The sequence below is a fragment of the Sus scrofa genome, chromosome 6 (genome assembly GCF_000003025.6).
Source record: "Sus scrofa isolate TJ Tabasco breed Duroc chromosome 6, Sscrofa11.1, whole genome shotgun sequence".
Classification (NCBI taxonomy): domain Eukaryota; kingdom Metazoa; phylum Chordata; class Mammalia; order Artiodactyla; family Suidae; genus Sus; species Sus scrofa.
The window spans coordinates 65293151-65310757 of NC_010448.4; the positions used below are offsets into that span (position 1 = coordinate 65293151).

The 17607-nt window shown below is 52.6% G+C and overlaps 1 protein-coding gene and 1 non-coding gene across 8 annotated transcripts in view; both read right to left on the reverse strand.

Annotated features, from left to right (window-relative positions):
* The window catches only part of CEP104 (centrosomal protein 104), a 36644-nt gene extending 19059 nt beyond the window's left edge, over positions 1 to 17585 (reverse strand). The window contains exons 1-6 of one of the 7 annotated variants that reach the window (XM_021095225.1): positions 17360 to 17585; positions 13536 to 13660; positions 4035 to 4208; positions 3610 to 3748; positions 2402 to 2464; positions 2050 to 2126 (exon numbers count right to left, since the gene is read on the reverse strand). In XM_021095225.1, coding sequence (XP_020950884.1) covers positions 2050 to 2126; positions 2402 to 2464; positions 3610 to 3748; positions 4035 to 4208; positions 13536 to 13648 — 566 coding nt within the window. In that variant the 5' untranslated portion in view covers positions 13649 to 13660; positions 17360 to 17585. The remainder of the gene's footprint in view (positions 1 to 2049; positions 2127 to 2401; positions 2465 to 3609; positions 3749 to 4034; positions 4209 to 13535; positions 13661 to 17359) is intronic. The other 6 variants (XM_021095230.1, XM_021095226.1, XM_021095224.1 and 3 more) reach the window with 6 other exon arrangements.
* MIR2320 (microRNA 2320) lies at positions 8092 to 8172 on the reverse strand. The gene has a single exon (NR_038612.1). It is a non-coding gene; the product is annotated as a microRNA 2320 (primary transcript).

Here is a 17607-nt window from a genome sequence, read left to right on the forward strand (position 1 = left end):
CCCAGCAGCTTTCTTCTGGGCCTAACGTTTAGACCTGCGACACCAGCCTAACGACTCAGCAGAAACGGCAGGGTACACGGTTCAGAGGCAGAAAGACGCCTCCCGCTGGCTTGGACCTGGCTGTCCTTGGGCACAGACTTTGTCAAGATGCTCCTTGTCATAAAAGTTTGGCTGATTAACAATAAATTCACATAGGACAGCGGACCACGCGATCTTTCAAAACCACCAAGGACCCCATCCCCCACTCCATGAGTGCAGGCAGTCTTCGGGAACAGGAGGGGGCACGGTGGCCGGGGCGGCTGTGAGCAAACTTTGTCCTGTTCAGGGGTGACTGAACAGGAGCATGTGGCAGCGTCTCCAGGGTCCCAGTGTCTCCAAGATCCCCTCCAACTATTTCTGCCTAAACACACGCTATGCGCTCAAGTCTAAGTCGCTCTGCTTTGACGTCCCAGAGACGAAGTCACAACTTCGTTATGGTATAAACATCCCCCAGAGGAGAAAACGAGGCCGAATTCCCTCTTTCCACGGATGCCCCGTGGTACCAGTGGACTTGGCCTCGGGTGCTGTACACCCCTCAGGACCACCTGCACCTTCAGGAAGGCTCCCCCCTGGGGGAGGGGGGCAGGACAGGAACTGCAGTCTACCATCCGGTGGCCAACGTGACATAGAAATGACTTAAACAGAAACCACCAGAGGCCTCTAGCAGGATCTGAACCCGCTTGTGAGCATGGCTGTCCCCTTGGCGGGAGCTGCGCTGAGGGCGGCGTGGAGGCGGCAGTGAGAAGATGCTGACTGGGAAGCGGAGGGCACCACCTCGTGGGGCGAGGACTCCATGGGGCGGCAGGATAGGGGGGGCTGCGGGGGGCTGGGTGGGCGATGAGGCCTCCACTCTGGTGCATCACGTTCACCCCCGACCAGGTGGCCTAGCCCGTCTCTCAGGCTGCAGCCCGGGAAGACCAGGCCCGCGCACGCTTGGCAGGCCAGGGGCTCCCGAGTGACCACACGAGAACAGACTCCACGTGTGATGCAGAGGAGAGACAGCAGTTCTGAGCATGTGCAGTGAGTGGGGAACCACAGGTTACGGACAGCCGCCTGCTGTCCACTGACACCTAAACTCTTTACCTTTTCGTTACTGGGGAGCTGCTGTCGGAGGAGGGGACCTGGGTGTCGTGTTGATTTCCTCGCCTTAACAAGCAGCAGGCAGGTGACAGGGGTGCTGAATGGCTCTGCCCCAGAGAGGTGCCTGGGACAGGGTGGCAAGGGCCATGCCCTCCACGCCTGACCTGCCAAAACCGGGGAGCAAGCCCGCCACATCTGTACGACTGTCCACGTGAGGAGTGTGCACAGGAATTCGAGGAACTGCCCTGCCCTGTGTCTTCTCACTCCCTTCAGTTTTAAAGCAGACACGAGATGAAGAGTCTCCAGGAACTGATGACTTGGGCCTGTTCATACCTTCAATTCTCACCTGTGATTTCTGCCATCAAAGGACAGCTAAGAGACCTTTCATCGGAGTGCCTCTTAGGAACTTTCTCGTACTACCGGGACACTCAAGAAGTGAAGTCAGGAGTTCCCGTCGTGGCACAGTGGTTAACGAATCCGACTAGGAACCATGAGGTTGCGGGTTCGATCCCCGGCCTTGCTCAATGGGTTAACGATCCAGCATTGCCATGAGCTGTGGTGTAGGTCACAGACACGGCCCGGATCCCGCATTGCTGTGGCTCTGGCGCAGGCTGGCAGCTACAGCTCCGATTCAACTCCTAGCCTGGGAACCTCCATATGCCGCGGGTGCGGCCCTGGAAAAAGACAAAGACAAAAAAAAAAAAAAAAAAAAAAAGAAGTGAAGTCATCTCTGTTGGGCAGTGACTGAAGATGCGCCAAATACAAGAGTGACCTTCATCTTCCATTTGTTTAAGGCAACCCCTTCAGCGGCCTGTCTGGCTCTAGACTGGATGGGGAGGCCCCAGGCTGGGGTCCTCGGCGCTGAGCCGCACTTTCCTGGCTCCAAGGCAAAGCTGCAGAGGCTCGCTGCCCAGCGGGCGGGGCTCTTACCCAGAACAAGTTCCTTCGAGAGCGGGGTCCTCCGCCGTGTGCCCCAGATAGTGGTCAATCAGCTTCTCCCTAGAGGGCTGTGGGAGAGAGGGTTCTGCTCAGTGTCTCCGAGAGAAGAGGCACAGCACAGGACAGAGAGACAATCGACAGAAAGACGGCCCCAGTCTTCTGGAGGCACCTGCTCAAGGTGTCAAGTGAAGGGCAGCCTGGGATTCAACAGCTGCAGAAAATTACCCACGAGCTGTTCACCAGATAATTCTGCCGAGACTCTGAGGATGAGACACTGACAAAAGTGACCTCCTCTTGTTGGCAGTAAAGCTTCCGCTTTCGGAACGAAACTCCCCCAACTTACGATATTGCTTTCGTCACCGAAATCTGCAGGGTCTCCAATGATATTTATTGCAACCAAAGCAACCTAAGAAAGAGTTAATCAATAGACATTAAGTAGAAAGCATGTGCCACGACCTCACCCCTTATAACACACTCTGAGCCACACTGTCATCAAAGGGGATGACACACATCAAAACGCAGTCCTTGGGAATCTCACGCTGCTGAGAATTAGTAATCATTTTTATAAGTTAACATTCTAATGCTGAGCCAAGTGGCTGTATTAATGTTTGAAGGATATTAAAATAGTAATCGCTAAAAAGACCTCCAACGTTTTAGCCTGGCTCAAGGTTAACTCGAGTGAACTCAAGGTTAACTTGACTCAAGGTTAAGGATGCAGTCATGGGTACACAAGGGCGGTAAATTAGACGCCCAGTGAAAAGCTGCCCCGAGACACCTCGGTTTGCCTACGTCAGCGATTCTCCCCGGAGGGGGAGGAGCTGCCTTGCTGGACCCCTTCCTAGAGAATCACCAGAGCGGAACAAACCCGGGGGAGGGGGAGGTTGGGGGGGGAAGGGTTCACGGTCGTCTCCCGCTGACGGTCACAAACAGACCAAGCAACGGTCACAAACGGACCAAGCAACGTCGCTCAACCCAGGGCTCTCCTTCCACGCACCTGCTCAGCGCAGGCCTCTGACCTGCTGGAGCCTGCGGCCTGCCTGGGGCAGTCAGTGTTTGTGCTAATGAATGAGGCTGCTCTGGACATAGTAGTTATGCCAACAAGAGAAGAAGGAAGGAAAAGGAGGGAAAGAGCCAGGAGCATTAAACCACATTCCCAGTTTCCGCCAGGAAACTTCATCTCATAAAAGTTTAGTGGGTTTATCTAGAGCAGTGCTGTCCAACAGAAACAGGAGTCAAGCCACACACGTAATTTTGAGTTTTCTAGCAGACGCGGAAAAAGAGTTTAAAACTGAGAGCGAAAGTTGATTCTAATGATACATTTAAATTTAATCTATCCGAAGTATTTGCATGTCATCCTGTAGCTGAGTCTCGCTGACACACCCCGCCCCTGCGGCCGGGCCAGCCGCACTGCCAGCGAGCGCAGCCGCAGGTGGCCGGTGGCTCCGAACCAGAGAGCGTCATTCTGCCACAGAAAGGCCCGTGTGAGGGAAGGCACGACCCCGCCACGCGGGGGAGGGACGGATGCCATCGAGGGGAGGCCGAGCTCCTCACCTGATTATATACGTTGTACTTGTTGACGTGGTTTTGGTGAAAAATCAGCTTAAGAAACTGTCCTACTGCATCCACATAAACTGATTTTAGTTCCCGGGCTTTGCAACCTGTCTTTTCATTGTCACACAGAGAGACGTAGCTGCAAGGAAAAACACAGCTCTGGAATCCTGTCGACACAAAACCACAGAGCCCCCCTGCCCGCACGCAGCTCTACAGGCTGGAAGGAACGTCGAGTCTGGGTGACCGAGCCCAGAGATGAGGTTCGGAATTGTACCTTTAGCCGGGCTCCGTGTCTGACAAGCAAGCGGAGTGCTACTGGCAGGAAGGGTGACGCTGCTGCCAGTACAGGTGCCTGCAAGGGGCCAGGAGCAGGGCGGGCGGACGGCGCCCCCTGCACACACGCACGTGCGGAGGGCCGCTCTTACCCCAGCCTCCGGAAGCGCTCGGCTTGATACGGCACGAAATACTCGGGCAGGCTCTCGCTGACGTAGAACTCGATTTTACTGGCGATCATGTACTGATGAGCCAGCAGCTGCAGCTTTCGTATTCGACACCGCTCCACCATTTGCAGGACAATTTCTTGTGGAAACTGGCAAAATCTAAAAGCAAATACACTTGTTTCTGCGCAGGATCGCCAGAGAGGGTCTCGAGATGCTGGCCCCCTTGCTTCCACGTACTGTGGGGGCTGCGGGGGCTGCCCTGCTCTCCAGCCTTCCACTTGGAGCTGAAGCTCCGAGGAAGGACTGGGGGCCGGGGAGGCGGGGGTGTCTGTGGCCCCCCAGCCAGAATCATACTTGGAGCAGCTGACTCAGGGTCTGAAACGAGATCTGAAGTTTATCATGCGACAGACCCCTCCATCTAAAGAGGCTGCCCCCGTGAATCGCCGGGTTTCTACCCGAACCTAAACACCCCAGGAGCCCGCCTTCCACAGGCCTGGGCTGAGGGAGCGGTGATCCTGAGTGTCTTGTGCTCCGTGGCCGGGGGGGTGGGGGTAGGGTGGGAAGAAGCCCAAGCTGTCAACACGGGTGCTTCTAACTCTGCTCAGGAGGACACGGCACCTTATACACCTTGCGCCGCGCTGCGTGGTCACGACGGCAGCAGCAGGCGCTGAGGTGTGGATGGTGTGTGTGCCGAGCTGGCCGGCCCTGGGCATTGAGGGCACCCAGTGGGAGCGGGGGGCACGGAGGACGGGCCATCAGGGAAAGCCCCCAGCACATGGCATGACCCTCTGTGAGCACAGAAGTGACCCATCTGCTGGCCTGCTGGGCGCTCCCTGCCAGCCATGCTCCAGAGAAACAGGAGCCCCCAGCCAAACAGCACCAGAGCCAGCCTGTCCTTGCTGCCCACCAGCACACACAGACGCGTGACCCTGCACCCCTTGGGCATCAGATGCGACAGATAAAACAGGCTCCTGACCCAGCTCCCCCTGCCCCCCGCCCCGAGCCAGTCTCCTCCCGGCTTCCCCTTCAGCAGGGGCACTGCTGGTCCCTGTGACCACGCTGGTCCTTAGACTCCAGGATGGTCCGGCCTCCCATATGGCCGCTCTGGAGGCTCACGGCCGTGTGCCAAGTGCCTGCTTACACGAGGCACTCGGTGCGCGCCCCAACCATCCGGGGACTGGACAGAGAAGAGCAGAGAGAGGAGCTCCAGGCGGACGCTAGTGTTTAGCTGAGCGATGAAAAGCGTGAGTGGGGAGAGTGCCGACGAGAAAGTGGGGCCAGTGACTACGCAGGGAACAGACTCACTCTGGGGGGGTGCGTCCCCGGGAGTTCCTAATGCCAAGCTATCAAAAACCCAGAGGTCACAGGAGAGGTGCGTGTGGGCAGGAGGGCAGCCAGGGCAGAGGGGACCCGGCAGCCTGAGCCTGGGGCACCCTCTGGCCAAGCACCACTTCAGACACTTAAATACTTACTGGTTTTGTTTCTAGTTTTTTATCTGTAAATTATTTTTTGGCCATGCCCATGGCATGTGGAAGCTCCTGGGCCAGGGATCACCCCTGCACCACAACAGCGATCCAAACCACAGCAGTGACACCACCAGATCCTTAACCTACCGCGTCGCAAGGGAACTCCGAGACATTTCCTGCTTTTACTTTGTATTAATTAATGAACTTTTGGGCCACGCCCCCAGCATGCGGAAGCCCCTGGGTCAGGGATGGACTCTGAGCCCAGCGGCAGCAACACTGGATCCTCCACCGGCTGTGCTACAGCAGCACCTCCCCACTGACTGCCTTTAAATGCAGGACACGCACAGCATAGTTTGTGGTGAGGTCATTCTAGGCATAAGGACACAGTACTCTCTTGTGGAAAAAAAATCCTTTATTATTTTAAAAAACCTTCAAAATTGTTTAAAGAAAACTAAGCTGCTTGACAAAAGTTTGAAGCTGTGTATTTTAAAACCCTTCAAAAAAGGGCTATGTGCAGTTATTCAAATGTAGCTTATTAAGAATGTATGGATGGCTCAGCAAACAATCTGACTCGTATCCTTAAGGACGTGGGTTCAATCCCTGGCCTCGCTCGGTGGGTTAAGGATCTGGCATTGCCGTGACCTGTGGTATAGGTCATCGGCTCAGATCCCATGTTGCTGTGGCTGTGGTGCAGGCGGCAGCTACGGCTCCATTTTGACCCCGAACCTGGGAACCTCCATGTGCCCCATGTGAGACTCTTAAAAAAAAAAAAAAAGAATTTATAGACGAATCAAAAATACTCCTTAAACGGATTAAAAGAAGAAGCAATGCACATACAAAAGTGAATGAAGGGAAGTCCCATCTAAGTGGAAGCCAGGGGCCCTGAAGGGGGGGCTCAGGCAGGCACCCTCCTCATCCTGGCTTTCCTCCAAAGGGCTTTCGCCCAAAGCAGCCCCTCCTGACGCCTCTTCTCCAGAAAGTGAGGTCTGTCTTTCTCCTCTGTCCCCCAGACTTGCTTACGGTTTCTCCACAGTTTGCATGTCCCCAGCTGCAAGTTGCTGCCACTGGAATAAGCTCACTTTGCTGGTGAGATCATGGGCTCTCTTATTTATAAGGCTGACATCACATGTGGCCAGAAGTGGGGTCTGGAGATGAGCCTCTGAGATCCTAACAACCCAGGCCCTCCTTCCCCTGGCCCCGGAGGCCTCCTCCTCCTTTGGGGCCAGCAAGTCCCCTCTCGGGTTTGGGGCTCCCTCCTTCTGGGTGAGCTCTCCCACTTTACCCGGGATCTGCTTCTTGCTCTCTGGGGAGGCAGTGTTCTCTGGGCAGGGACGAGTTCGTTCTCCCCTGGCCCTGGCCCCTCTGTTTAGGCCTCTGAGAGGTGCACGCCTGCTCCTGAGCTCCGACCACCACTCAGCCACGGGCGGAGTTTTCTTAGGAGGACACCACACTAGAGTTTCTTTCTCCTGAAAGGGGGAAATGGCTCCAGGATTTGACAGCAGCCGTCCAAGTAGCCAACCAGGCGAGTCTAACAACCCTCAATGTCTTTTATTTGCTCTGTCAGGCTCATGAGAGCTGATTTTGAGAACACTAATCATGTGCCACCTTTGGATCAGCTAACACTTTCCTTATGGGCAAAATCTCCAACTGAAATTCACAGAATCCAGGGCTCCAAGATTAAAACGAATCCCTCGAAACCTCTCCCCAGAATTAACACCCTGTAAATAGGCATTGAGCCCGTAACAGCAGATCTCAAAGCTCGGGGCCCCTTGTGCCAGTCCTGTAACACCCTGCTTTAGCTGTGAGAAAGCCCAGGGGCTGAGGATGGAGGTCTGCCTAGGAGCTCAAGATAAACGACGTGCTGAGCCCCAGCGCCCTCTTGCTGCTCATTCCTGTGGGCTCCTTCCCCCCCGAAAGCAGAACCTTCACTGTGCTCCCTGGTAGCCCGTCGGTAAGGTGAGCCATTTCTTTTTGCTTTCACTGGGGAAGGACAACAATACACCTGGACAGAAATGCTCAAGGGTTTTCCTCAAAGTCCTTGCTTTGCACAGACCTTAAAGGCCGACCAGGACAATACAGCTTTCGCAGGCTCATGCTTTATTACAGTACATGGATAACTTGCATCTACACTTTCCTTTGGAAACATCACAATGAGGCAGCGTTAGCCTGTTGAATCTTTTAGCCTTAAAGGGTCAAAAAGTCTCTGAGGAAACACTGCTCAGGCCTGACGGTTCAGGCACCTGATCTTAGAATGAGGCTACGTTTAGCTCTGGGTTGGCTTCATGGTGTCCCGAACTCCCCCAAACCTGAAACTCAGCCCAATTAGGAGGTGGTGTTTTTTTTTTTTTTTTTTTTTGGCTAGCTGGCTACTGTCAAAACTGGATTCCAAATTTCTCTCGTATGGCCCAGCCCCTACATGTCTTATAAAAAAACAACAAACCTGACCGGGGGAGACTGGGATGACACAACCTTTGGAGCCTTCGAGAAAAGCATGAGAAAGGCCCCTGCCCGTGAACATCCGAATTACCAGCTGCCTTTTCTTCTCTTGGTTGTGAGGAGGAAGGGACGCCTTCGGAGTGCTCGCCCCAAACACAGGGACCATCATCGACCCATCGGGTATTACAGCCGACAGCTGGACCCTGTGCCATGGGGACAGCCCCCTTGTCTCAGAGCCATTCCTGCGACGTACCTTCAGGGAGACACCAAAGTAATCATAACAACAGTCATAATGATCATGGGATTCCCTCTAACCATCCTGGTACCGGTGTGGTGGGGGCCTCTTGAATGCACCTTTGGGTGTCTCTCCTGCTAGGAAATCCTCTTAACGCCCCCCTTCCCCTCTAACGTGCTGAAATAACCTTGATGCTGCTCTTTTCCCTCCTTTACCGACGAGACCCCGCCACACTGCCTGACACTGAGTTCACCTCCTGACTCCTGCACTCATCTACAGGGCATTCCTCCACCCAGTGCAGTTTTCACGGTGTACTCATAGCTCTTATTTAAAGGATGAGAAGGTCTGCTGTCCCGACTCCTCCGGAGGTCATCAAGGCAGCACCTGTGCCTGGGGCTACTTCAGCCCAGCAGGTGGAATTATACACTTTACATATTATAAAAGGCTCATTCCTTAGCCAAGGGAAGACCCACCAATGTTTATGGTATATAGACCCAGAGCTATCTACACCCATAGCCGTTATGCCTTCAGGGCGGCCCATGACTGGGACGTCACGGAAACAGCAAGGCTTCCTTAGCTCTGATGGGACTAAAATGAAAAATGGCTCATGTCCAAAGTGTATTAGACGCCATACTTTGGTCAGCTGCTCTGGCTATTATCAAGGTCCCTGGGCACTGTGGGATCCACGCCCTGGAAGTTAAAGGAAATCATCTTGCTGATGTTTTAGCCAAAAATGCTGCTCTCGAAGGACCCAATGGCTAAAGCTCTGTCATGGTCCACAGGGATAACTCCCCACATCCACCAGATGATAATTTGGAAACACTGAGTAGAAATGCCCAATGGGCCCCCAAAAAGGAAAAAGATACTGGAAATTAAGTAACTGCAGGCTTGCTAAAAAGAAAGACTTCTTGGTTTAGGTCAAACAATAATCTTGTCCTACCAGAAGTTCTAAAGTTCCCATGACTGACCACTGTACACGCATTAAGCCATTGGTCTACTGGCAAACTGATAGAGTTCATGAACCGATACTGGTGAACCTAATGCCTCAACATTGACAGATGAGTCCATAAATGCCATGACTTCTGACGGAGTCCTACCTGCACCTCCTGGCTACTCTCCTCTATGTGGAGGTTTTGGTAATGGACCCCATGCTTGGGCAACTTGTTGTCTCGATGAAATTAAAGGATGAAAGAACAGTGTGCTCATGCTGCATCCACTGGTCTACTTCTCTTCAGAACAAAACAGGAACCTCCCATTGGTCCACCCCATTAAACCTCAGTTATCTTAAACGGGAGCTTCCAGGAGGCATACGTGACTCAAGGAAAGCCTTTCTTCCCTTCAGTCCACTAAGTACTAAGGAACATATAATTAGAAATCTCTTCCTAACACTGGAAGGGTGGCTAATTCCACAGTGGAAGGAGTTGATAACTTACTGGCTAAAGTTGTTTCAGGTAAGTGCATGGCTCCCAATTACCCACTTGCTGAGCAAGTAGATGTTGGTACAATAGCACACACCACCTGTTGCACATGGATAAATGTCCCTGGAGAGGTGGATGAAAGCAAAATTTCAGGATGGTGACGGTTTCTCATTGGCTGGGCCATTGCTGGACAAGGACAAAATATTTTTGCTCCTGCTGGGGCAGTAAAGTCAGCTTCTTCCTGCCCAGGAATGAAGGAAGGTACATGTCTTAGAGCTCCCTCAGGGCTCCCTTACTCTATTTTGAGGTATTCCCTTTATTAATTTTCACATTTCCCCCTTTGGTTCAAGAACTGTCTCCAGAAGTATCACTGATCAAGAGTCAAGTTTTCTGCATTTCATGGTTTTTGTCTCACAGTGTCAGTTCACCAGCCTGAACTTCTGCTTTCATCCAATGGCCTTCTGTTCAAAGCAGCCCCTCCCAACTTCCCCTTTTGTCTATAAAGTAACATTTCTCTCCTTTGATTCCCAGACTCGCCTATGGTTTCACCATGTTCTCAACTGCAATTCCTCTGCTGTCCTGCAATAAGCTCATTTTGCTGGTAAAATAACTGGTTAAAAAATTAAAAAAAAAATTTAAGGTTGACATTACCTAAAAAGGCTAGTGTGTAGCATTCAAAATAAACTGACAACCCTAGATTCCTTTTTGAATAACATTTAACAATAAAAAATTAATGCCCTGAGGCTCTGATCATTGGTGTGAACTCTGTGCTCTCTTGGAGAAATGTGTCTCATGTGCTAGAGATTGCAGGATCCTGAATTCCCAGGTCATAAAAGGCACTGGAGAAACTTCTCCTGAGCCCCTGTAAAGACCCCTACCAGAGCTGTATCTCTCAATGCTTGAGCATATGCCCTCTTTGCTCTGGGCTAACAGAGCACCCCGTCCTCTCTTTGGGAGACTTGGTTTGAGGGCACTTTTCTTTGTCTTCCTATGATGTGCTTGTCCTTAGGGAACACTCTACTGAACTCGAGACCCTAAGCCAAACCCTGCGTGAGTCTGCATGGTGATCAAGGCACATATATCCTTTCTCCTGGTGTAGTCTAAAAGTTTAATACTAAAACAAGTATGCCCTAGAATACCAAGCCAATATATGAAAGAATCATATTAGTATTAGTTTTATAACTGTTACTAAAAAGGGTGCTCTGTCTGTATATTTAAGTACCTTTAATTTATGCATAAACAGTGAACAAGTGTGTTAGCATAAAGGATCTCTGCAGAAGGGAAACGCAGGCGTGCAAGTGGGAATGGTAGCGCTTTTGGTACTTTTGCACAAAACTGGCCCCAGCTCACTCCAGGCCCCCCACCACCTTGGGGAGAGGCAGGACTGGACTGGTCTGTGCCTGGGGGTAGAGCGTGGACATGCCCGAGGTCCCCTGCATGGAGGTGTTTCTCAAGTCCCACTGGAGCTGGCGAGGCTTCCCTGGCTGGGCGCGGGAGTGGCGGTGACCAAGGCAGCCCTGTGATGCTTACTTGTCTGCAGATCAAGCCCTTGTTCATCAACATCCACTTCACTGGCAACACGGGGCTTTGTGTCCCCGTCTGCTTTGTTCTTTGTTTCATTTCTCGGTTCATTGAGAAGGGACCTTGTGTGCTGGGGCCCCTCAAACAACCCAAAAAGAAAATATATTTGAATTTTAAATGGGATTTACATTCGATTTTTTAGCAATATATCTTCTGAATAAAAGTAAGTCATAAAAGCCACATGTAAATCAATGAAGTTAAAACACAGCCTCGCACCACACACAAAAATTAACTCAAAATGGCTTAAAGACTTACGTATAAGACCTGACACCACAAAACTCTTCGACAAGAACATAAGCTCTGAATAGTCTCTGACATAAATGTTTTCTTAGGTCAGTCTCCCAAGGCAATAGAAGTAAAAGCAAAAATAGACAAATGGGACCGAATTAAACCTATAAGCCTTTGCTCAGCAAAAGAAACCACAGACAAAATGAAAAGACAACCTACAGAATAGGAGGAAGCATTTGCAAATGATGCGACTGACAAGGGCTTAATTTCCAAAATATACAAACAGTCCATACAACTCAATAACAAAAAAACAAACAACCCAATCAAAAAATGGGCAGAAGACGTAAATAGACATTTCTCTAAGGAATATATACAAATGACCAATAGGCACATGAAAAGATGCTCAACATCCCCAATTATTTGAGGAATGCAAATCAAAACAGCACCTCACACTGGCCAGAATGGCCATCATTAAAAAAAAATCTAAAAATAACGAATGCTAGAGAGGGTGTGGAGACAAGGGACCCCTCCTACCCTGTTTGCGGGAATGTAAACTGGTGCAGCCACTATGGAAAACAGCATGGAGGTTCCCCAGAAAACTAAAAGTACAGCTACCATCTGATCCACCAATCCCACTCCTGGGCATCTATTCGGAGAAAAGATAGACATGCTCCCATGCACCCCAATGGTCTTGGCTATTCACAACAGCCAAGACATGGAGACAACCTAACTGCCCAGTGACAGATGACTGGATTAAGATGTGGTACATAAATACAAGGAGCACTACTCAGCCATAAAAGGGAATGAAATAATGCCATTCACAACATGGAAAGACCTAGAGACTTTTTTTTCCCTTTCTTTTTAGGGCCACACTTGCAGCATATGGAGGTTCCCAGGCTAGGGGTCTAAACAGAGCTATAGCTGCCTGGACCGGATCCAAGCCATGTCTGCAACCTAAACCACAGCTCACGGCAACGCCAGATCCTTAACCCACTGAGCAAGGCCAGGGATCGAACCTACAACCTCATGGTTACTAGTGGGTTTCGTTTCCACCATGCCACCATGGGAATTCCGGAAAGACCTAGAGATTATCATACTAAGTCAGAAAGAGAAAAACAAATACCACACGATATAAATGTGGAATCTAGAATGACACAAATGAGCTTATCTATGAAGCAGAAACAGACCCACAGACATAGAAACCAGACTTGTGGTTGCAAGGGGGAGGGGGTGGGGGAGGGATATATTAGGAGTCTGGGATGAGCAGATGCCAACTGCTGCAGAGAGGACAGCTAAACAACGAGGCCCTGCTGTACAGCTCAGGGAATTACATTCAAATTCTGTGATAAACCGTAACTGACAGGACTACGAGAGAGAAGATATAATATAATGGAACCATTTCGCTGTAAAGTAGGAAGAAACACGACCCTGTAAATCAACTATACTGCAATAAAGAAATACATAAATACAAAGAACACCAAGGCACAAGTGCAGTCGCAGGTGAGCCTGCATGACCCGCCCTCAACCAGGGACCTGGGGGCGGGGGTGGGGGGGTCAGTTCTCCTTCCACTCTTTTGTATTCGCACGCTTCCTAAGTGAATGTGGGTTCCCGTTACAGGGGAAAACATTCAACAATTTTTTTTTTTTTTTTTTTTTGTCTTTTGTCTTTTTGTCTTTTGTTGTTGTTGTTGTTGCCATTTCTTAGGCCGCTCCCGCGGCACATGGAGATTCCCAGGCTAGGGGTTGAATCGGAGCTGTAGCCACCGGCCTACGCCAGAGCCACAGCAACGCGGGATCCGAGCCGCGTCTGCAACCTACACCACAGCTCACGGCAACGCCGGATCGTTAACCCACTGAGCAAGGGCAGGGACCGAACCTGCAACCTCATGGTTCCTAGTCAGATTCGTTAACCACTGCGCCACGATGGGAACTCCAACATTCAACAATTAAAGAAAAACACAGCAGGAAAAAAGTCCAGTGCCTAACTTGATGGGTGAGTCTGCAGAACCTGGAAGCTGCTGAACCGTGGAAGACCCGCAGCTCGGCCCCAGAGCCCCAGAGCCCCCGCATCCCAGAGCCCCCATGCCCCGGAGCCCCACCACCCTCGGCCCGTGCAGCCCACCTCGGCGATCTCCAGCCGCTGATGGTCGGTGCGTGGATCATTAGCTCCCGGGCACTGAAGCCGTCTTCGTGTCCGGAGGAGCTGACAACTACGAAGCCGATCTTGTGGGGCATTCTGCCACAGGGCTGTGGAAGAGCAAGGAAGATCTCAGCGGCTGGCGGTAACACTGCAAGGGTCAGTTCACGCCTTGCACACACACAGAGTGACCCACGGCCCGCTCAGGACGGTGTCATCACTGAAAGAATCTCGCTTCTCCTTAAGCACTTTTAAAGGCATCTCTAGCACCCTGTGAGGCATCATTCAAGTTACCTTGACTTTGCCCAAATATATGCCCAACAAGTCTGTCCAGTGTTACGCATTGAACTGCGTCCCCGCCCAAAGCTAGGATGAGGTCCCTGTACCCGCGATGTGATGCAGTCACATGGGGGGGGGCTACTCCAACACACCTTATGTCCTTATCAGAAGAGAGCGGGGACACACAGGGACGAGGCCAAGTGGCACCAGCCCGGCATCTGGAGCCAAGGGCTGCCTGGGGCCGCCAGGAACCGGAGGCAAGGTGGGGGCCCCCCGGGGCCTTTAGAGGAAGCAGAGCTCTGCACATTACACCCTGATTTTGGACTTTGAGCCTCCAGAATAAGTTTCGTTGTTTTAAGTCATCTAGTGTGTGCAACTCTATTATGGCAAAAACAAAGCCTCTTGCTAAGAAATGAATACAAAGTTTTTCAAATTAGTTAAGAAACTAATAAACCAAGGTGTGAATAAATTACATAAAAGTAAGGGGAAGGGGGCAGTTTAATCAACAGCATAATAACTGCTAAATGAAAACGCTGACCAGCGGAGGGAGAGCAGAACCCCAGGCAGGACCTGGAGCGCACAGGCCTGCCCGGGAGCCTGGCTGAGTGGCTGAGTCTCTGAGACGTTTGAATGTCGCCTGGATGACTCTTTTACGACATGATGTTTTAGCAGAGCTGACTTGGTTCACGGTTAGACACCATTGCTCGGAGGGCGGCATCATTGTAGTGATGGCTAGTTTTGCCCATCCCTCTGAAAACAGCACCTCCATCACGATTTCCCTGGGGGATTCTGACCCCCACCCCCGCCGCCAACTCCCACCGCCGGGCTCTGGCTCCCACCCTGCTCCCGGGCTCTGGCTCCCACCCTGCACTCCCCAGCCCCAGCCTGCAGGGCACATCTCCTGGGCTGGGTTGGCCCACGAGTTCCACGTCCCTCCTTAGTAACCAGTTCAGGGATGAGACGTGAGAACAGGACCAAAGTGACTCAAGCCAGGACCCTGCTGGGGCTGCTGGAGGCCAGGTGGGGAGATCCTGGCCAGGTAGGGTGGGCACGGGGAAGCAGTGCCCAGAGAGATGGAGACGCCGCTGTGTGAGCCCCAGGACTTAAAGCCCAAGGACTCACGGACTTCTGGTTACTCTCGTCACTAAGCCCATGGATGCTCTTCAGAGGGCCCATCTGAGCGAGGCGTCAGTGTGCAACCACGAGTCCTCACGCACACAGAGGATAAAGACTCCTGCAGGACACAATTAACTGGGGTTCTCAGGAGGAGGCAACATACAGGCATATCTCACGTCAAATGTGCTTGTTTTACAAGCTGGAGACATGGTCTAGAATTGCCTTTGATTTTGACTGAGAACTTGAAGAGGACAACATCAACAAACTAATTATTGGCTGGCACCAGCCAATGTTTCTTGGAATATATGAACAAAAGGACTAAAAATAGAGAAAACACTATTAAAGATCCTGGTTATTTTTGTACAAAGCTCACTGCAGGATGTCACAGGATGGCAGAGGAAAATCAAACTAACCCCGAAAGTAATGAGTCGCAGCCGCAAAAACTGGACAAGTGTGATTTACTCTGCGGTGCGCTGCAGGGCTGGCCTGTGTTCCAGCTCCCACGCCGGAGACAAAAAGTCTTGCCCAGCCTGCGGCTTTCCCACGTGCTGGGGCTGTGCTGGGGCTCTCCACCTGGACTGGCTTTCCCCGTGGCCACAGTACTTCCCCTACCCCACCTACCTCTGCACCTCCCCCTGCCCTTTCTGCAGTGGAGTCTCACTCGTCTTGACTCTGGAAGGGGCTGAATACACCCCCTCTCCTGGAGCCCAGTCCACGGCCAGGTCCCCCCACCCCCGCCGGGAGCTCTGCCCCTGCCCAATGAACCCTCCTCAAGCTCAATCTGCTGTTCTAACTGGCTCTCTGTCACGGATTCTATTACTTTATTTTATTTATTTATTTTTTATTTTTAGGGCTGCACCCTCAGCAAATGGAAGCTCCCAAGCTAGGGGTCCAAATGGAGCTGCAGCTGCTGGCCTGAGCCACAGCCACAGCAACATGGCATCTGAGCGGCATCTGTGACCTATCCCACAGCTCATGGCAACGCTGGATCCTTAACCCACTGAGCGGGGCCGGGGATCAAACCCGAATCATCGTGGATCTTAGTCAGGTTCCCTACCGCTGAACCAGGACAGCAACTCCTGTCATGGAGTCTAAGGCCCAGGCAAATGTGGCACCACTCAGAGTTCGATCCCTGTGCTGGGAACGCCCCATGTCCTTCGGTCGCCTTCAAGAGCAGGGCCTGCTACCTTCTCTCCTACCTTGAACACAGAGCTGCGTCTCTATTAAACGTCTTCTAGTGAATGTCACGCACCTTGAACTCCACAGATCCCAAATACTACGCATCTTGCCCCACGTGTCTACACACCCGCTGCCTTAGGTGGTACTTTAGCAGGCAGATGGGCACCTATTTAAACTTTCATGACAACTCTGAGACTCCAACTGCAGAGAAGGGGAAACTGAGGCACAGACGCCTGCCCTGGGTCATCCAGCTCTGCAGCCAAGCAGGCAGGGTTTGTCCTAGAGCTGGTCAGATTCCAGGGTTTCTGGTCTGGTCAGGTTCCAGTACTCCCTGCTATGGCGCTATGACTTAGAAACGGGACTCTACATCTGAATAAAAAACGTGTCCACTATGGTATGTTGTGACCATAAATCCAAAACACGGTAGTGGCATTTAGGAACCAGGCTGGAGAAATGCCCGGGAATCGCAGAGGCTATGGTGTTACCTTCGTTTGGGGATTTAAAAAGGATTCCTTTCTGGCCTCGTCCTTCCACCATATACCGAGGTGCCTGCTGTGTAAACCTTCCAGGGTTACATAAGATAGGCGGGGTGCCACTAAAGGTCCCTACTGTTAGGCTTTGTAACATTTTGGGGAGAAGCAAAGCTCTGTTGAATGCGGGACTGCAGCCGCTCTGCTGCACAGCGGTCCTCATTCCAGATGCACCCGGGTTGCATCACCCGCGAGCGGCCGTCACTCTCCACGGCGCCTTCCTCTAGCCAGGAGGTGACGGGGCGGCTCCTTCTACGAAGCCTGCTTTTCAATGCGCATCAGGGGTACTGCGACTCCACATTAAATCGAAACAATGTGGAAACTCCTGGACCCCTTGCTCAAGACCAGGAGACAAAAATTGTATCCCCTTTCCTTAAAATGATTCTCGGTCAAGCAACTTCAAGGCTCCGCCGTACCCCGGAGCGGCCCCGAAACGTTAGAGGTTAAAGCGCCGGCTCGTCCCGCACCTCGCCGGCACAGAGTTGGTGTTGGGGTCGCCGTCCCGCACGGAGATCGCTCAACTCATCGTCGCCAAACTCGGGAACCGAGCGGGGGCGCCGCGGGCCGCCCGGGGCGCTGACGCAGCGCGCGGGCCGCGCCCACAGAGGCCCCGTCGCCCCCGGGCCCGGCCGCGCCACCGCCTGCACCTCCTCCCAGGACCCGCCGCCCATGGCCCGCCCGTCCGCCCCGACCCGCTCCGCTTACCTGTCAGGATGTCCGCACGACTCCAGGCTCTTCGCCGCTCCCGGTAGCGCCGCGTCCTCGACGGGGCTCAGGCGGCCCCTCCTCCGCCGCCCCCGGCCGGCCCGCACCCCGGAGCCGCAGCGGCGGTGGCGGCAGAAGAGCAACCCCGGAAGCCAGCGCCCAGTGCCCGGGCTGCGGCCGCCGCTCTCATGACAACCAGGCTGGCCCAGCCCGGCCTCCGCGCGTGCGCGACCCCGCCCTGCCGCGCC